The sequence below is a fragment of the Euprymna scolopes genome, chromosome 41 (genome assembly GCF_053919585.1).
Source record: "Euprymna scolopes isolate OS-2025 chromosome 41, ASM5391958v1, whole genome shotgun sequence".
NCBI classification, from domain to species: domain Eukaryota; kingdom Metazoa; phylum Mollusca; class Cephalopoda; order Sepiida; family Sepiolidae; genus Euprymna; species Euprymna scolopes.
The window spans coordinates 24,847,488-24,852,487 of NC_136522.1; the positions used below are offsets into that span (position 1 = coordinate 24,847,488).

Here is a 5,000-nt window from a genome sequence, read left to right on the forward strand (position 1 = left end):
CGCCTTCTGCAATTTCCTCGTTACCAGAATGCAAGACTGTTACTGGCATCAACACAATTGTTTTGCATTGGCAAAAGTGTGTTGATTCCGATGGTGATTATTTCGATCAATAAATTTTTGTTTGAGCCGAGATATGTTCATCTGAATTTAAAAGTTAAAAACCGCAAGAACTTTCTTGTCAACCAGACAGAATTACCTCGAATAGAACTTCCCTGTGCGATACCACATAGTTATGTTCAAATCCAATGTTAACAAACATCATTCCATTCATTACTTTCAATACTCTCATAATATTCATTATAATTCAACTGGCAATCTATATCACAAACCTTTATCCTCGATTAATTTTTGTTCTTGATAAATGGTGATTGATTTGATGAATTTAGCCTTGTGACTCCTGAAAATATTTCATTTGCCAGAACTTCCCATCTGTGAAACATGTTGCCATTAGATTAGTTCCCTATGAACTACAACACTAATGTCAACAAACACGTCTCATAAACTGTCCTATACAAGTTATCAAGTTTAATCATTACTTTAAATCCTCTCAGAATATTCATCATAATTCTACTGTCATCTCGTTAACCTTTATCATCGATTATTGATCCCCCCGACAAAAGGAGGGTGAACCTGTAAATTCACCCTTGTCCGTGAGTCTGTCTGCATTTTTCTCAATAACTACGCTTTGGAATTTTTTGTCTTGTGCACAAACATTAAACATGATATAAGTAAAAAAAGTAACAGAACGGATTTTCCGGAAAACTTTCGACTTAAAAATGGCTAAAATTGACACTTTTGTGCTTATTAAAAAAAAAAACTGATGCCTTGGATTTTTATAAAATTTTCTGAAAAGTTGTAACTAACTGATTTCTATCTAGTTTTGTTTGTCTATACTTTGCGATAACTCTTGGATGTGCCCCAGGGGCTCTTTTATGTCTAATAAAAACACTCCATTTTTGGGACTATTTTATCATATTTGTCCAAAATTGTCTGTGGATGTCTATTTAGCAGTTTTGCATGGTGCTTAACTCAAATTTAACTATGTTAAGGCTATGGGGCCTTTTTGGGCTAAATTGGGGGTGGGGGCAAATGATGGACTTAGTCATTTCTTTTTTTTTTTGCATGGTACAGAACTCAAATTTACATATGTTAAAGCCTAAAACTGCAGCGTTTGTTCATTTTCACCAGGAATTGACGTCCCCTGGGGAGTTTGGGGGCTAAATTGGAGGAGGCAAATGCTGAACTTAGTCGTTTTTTTTTATGCCTCATTCACTGTGCACTCACGGGAGACCATGCATACTTCACTTGTTTTTTTTACATTTGGCCTTATGGTCTCTGAAAATTTTGCGTTGTCTCTCCAGTGTTCATATTTTTTCTTTTTTCAAACGTTTTTTTGTTTGTTTGTTTTCTTTCACTCTGCTAAGGAAAAAAAAATGACTGTTTCCTTTCAGGTCTGCAATCGTTTCACCGTCTGTGTCCGAATTCGAAGTCCTTCCGTTAAAATCGTTGCTCTCACCAACGCTCAACTCATCCAAAATAAAGAAGAGATCTTGAAACAAGTAGACGAAGCTCTCAAAACGCGTAAGACTATATTCTCTACCTTTTATTTCTCCTCCATGTATACTGTGACATGTGTGGCCTACGAGCGAAAGAGTGAAAACACTGTTTTATTATCTACTATGATCTGTTAGCACACACACGCGCCCTTAATGCTAACCCTAACCCTAACCCTCCCAGCGAGGGGGACCTTTGTGGCCTTTTGGCCAAGATGGCAGATACTGCAAACAAAGACCATATGTGGGGGCAACGCCACATATAAGACCTTGGCCAGTGTAGGGGCAACCCTTCATACCAATTGTAACTATCCAGCTCCCCTACTCCCTGGGGAGTTGGTCCCCATTTCCCCTTCACTCCTCACATTAAAAATCGGCCTTATACCTAATTTGCTCGGTGGGGGAGCAAATAAATACCCTGTTCCGGCAGATGCTGCAATCAAAAACCATTGCCCTTGCGCCAATCTTCTGGTCCATGTAGGCATACCAGTGTGCAAATCACTATCCAGCTCCCATTTCCCACCTCTCGGGAGCTGGTCCCCTTTTCCCTTCCCCCTCCCCCTCTCTCTCTCCACATTAAAAAACGGCCTTGTGCCTAATTTGCTCAGTGGGGAAGCAAATAAATACAACACACGCGCGCACACACACATGCACACACACACAAACATGCGTATAGTAATTTATTAAGTTCAAATATATAGTTAACCTGAACTAAAAACCAATATTTCTTAAAAGTGCTCAATATGGATGTAAAGGTTTTATATAAAAAAAAATTAAATAAACATAGAAATAAGTCTTTGCGGATCGATCAAAGTCCTGAGAAGACATAAAATTTGTTGAAATGTTGATCGATCCACGTAGACTCCTTAAATATATATATATATATATATATATATATATATATATATATATATATATATATATATATTAGTGTTGGGACGATTAATCGGAATCAGGAATCGTAAAAATCGGAACATTTGGCGTTATCGGAAATATTGGTGCGTATTTCTCAATGCCAAATCGATTCTTTAAATTGTCTTTTTATATTTTATTTTGTTTACAGTAAAATCTTCCATTGATGGTAATATTGATAAATTAGTAAATATTCATTGATTTTAAAATACAAGTAGATCATCTTCCATAAGTGTATTTTTACGTTTAGGAAAATATTTGCATATTTAACATGTGTTTTTATGAAAATCGAGGAAAATAACAATCTTATAGTTAAATTTATAAATAATCGGAATCGGTAATTGTATCGGAATCGGGAATTAAGCACAGAATCGGTAATTGTATCAGAATCAGGAAAAATATTGGAATCGTCCCATCACTAATATACATGCCTATATAATATACTAGCGAGAGGGAGGGGCTTTGCCCGGCTGTAAAATACGCTTAAATATGATATTTTAATTTGTCCAGACTCCGTACATATTATTATCGAGTCGTGATTTCAAAAGTAAAAAAAAAGTATTTGGGTGGCATCAGCTAGAATCGAAACCGAAACTACAGCATTCAAAACTAGTGACATCACCACCGTACCAAGGTGACAAACATAGGAAGAGACAAAAAAGTAAAAATAAATTATGATGAATGTACAAAATGTATTACGTTTTACAATTTTGACTAAAGACTCATAAAACAACAGTCTGTAAAAAAACAAATCATTGTAGGTCCATAACGCCTCTCTGCGACTCTTAGTTTCGGAGGAAATAGACTTTTAAAATATGGAAACAGACAGACAGACAGACATATAGCCTTTATATATATATAGTAGTTATCGCTTGAAAAATAACAACAATAACAAAAAATCTAAATTTATAAGCGATAGAAAATAAACAGTATAATCAATCTAGGGATTATAGCCTAATGGTTAAGGCACCAGACTGTGGTAAACATGGTCTGAGGTTCGATCCGTGGAGGCAGTTAAGCTACGCTGATGAGAGGTAAAAAACCTCGAAACACGCGTGTACGTAGATTACTGTTTTTAAAAATAATAAAATAAATAAAAAATGTTAAATACGTCCAAATTAAAAAGGGCGACTTTCTAAGTAAATAAAAAAAATGAGCTCCGAGGCGGCGCGAATATTAACCGTAGTTATCGTTTGAAAAATAACAACAATAACAAAATATATATATATATATGTATGTGCAGTACATCGAAACCTACTTTGGGTCTGGCGTTGTCTGTAGTCAATGCAATTGCTCGATTCCATCTAATTCTGGGTTCTAGCTTTATCATGAAAAAGTGTATGTGAACGGGTATTTGTATGTATGTATGTATATATGTATGTAGGGGTCAACGGCCAACTAGCACCATGTGTGTTTGTGTGTTGGGGTGGAGAGGGCTCCCATAAGCCGTGGTGAAGGCAACCTTTCTAGGAGAAGCAAATCTCTGATTTAAAAAACCATAAAGCGGGAGACCAGTACCTGCATTAAGCTGGTCTGCAGTTTAACTTGTTGCTGGCTATCTTGCTCTTGCTTGTTGCTGGATCTCAACATTTTGAACCGAGAGAGAGACTTAGCTAAGACTCTGTAACATCACCTGTGTATAGATACTCCCTCAGGCATTTGTCTATAAAAATGGTCTTGTGGCGATGGAAAAGTTATGACGCATGGAGGCTTGAAATGCTGGAAACATGTAATAATTGATCTCAATGACTGTCTTCAGTATCATGCCTGCGTGAGCGTGTGAATTTACCAGTAGAACTAAGAAAAAAAAAAGTCATTTCTGGGCTCATGGACATTAAGTGTCTGAGGGAGTGGCACTCGTCTGACAAGACGTTTGCAATCATCATCATGTATATATGCATATATGTATGTACGTATGTATGTATGTATGTATACCAGTAGTTTTCGATTCAAACGCCAAAAGATGGAATCAATTCCAACTCATAAATTTTGTTTGTTATTTTCTTATTTTGTTTTAATTTTTTTTATATATATATTTATGATATATAGTTGCGTCCTACACGTGTTTTGTTGGATAAGGGAAGCTGGTTTGGTCATATCACTAAACAACTCACCGAATACAAATAAGTATTTCTCCCAAAACTGCTAAAAAGTTCAAAATATGTAATGAAAAAGAAAAAAGAAAAAGAATTTGGAATAAATGAAATATGTAAAATTTGTAAAAATCTAAATTTAAAACGTTTAAGGTAATATTCATAGAACCCCACGCCCAATATGTTTTAAATAGATGACCCTTTGCAGACATTGTATATATATATATATATATATATATATATATATATATATATATATATATATATATATATGTGTGTGTGTGTGTGTGTGTGTGTGTGCGTGACGATACGTAAGCCTTCGCTCTGTAGGCAGAAAGAGCTCTCACATAAGTTGGAATTGTTTAAGGATCTCTAATATATATATATATATATATATATATATTATTTTTTACTATAATAATTAAATACCTACAGACACTAG

At 35.2% G+C, this 5,000-nt stretch overlaps 1 protein-coding gene across 1 annotated transcript in view; it reads left to right on the top strand.

Moving 5' to 3' along the window:
- The window catches only part of LOC145266427 (uncharacterized), a 75,387-nt gene that overhangs the window by 16,491 nt on the left and 53,896 nt on the right, over positions 1 to 5,000 (top strand). The window contains exon 3 of the mRNA XM_080122096.1: positions 1,452 to 1,581. Within this exon, the coding sequence (XP_079978222.1) occupies positions 1,452 to 1,581 (130 nt within the window). The remainder of the gene's footprint in view (positions 1 to 1,451; positions 1,582 to 5,000) is intronic.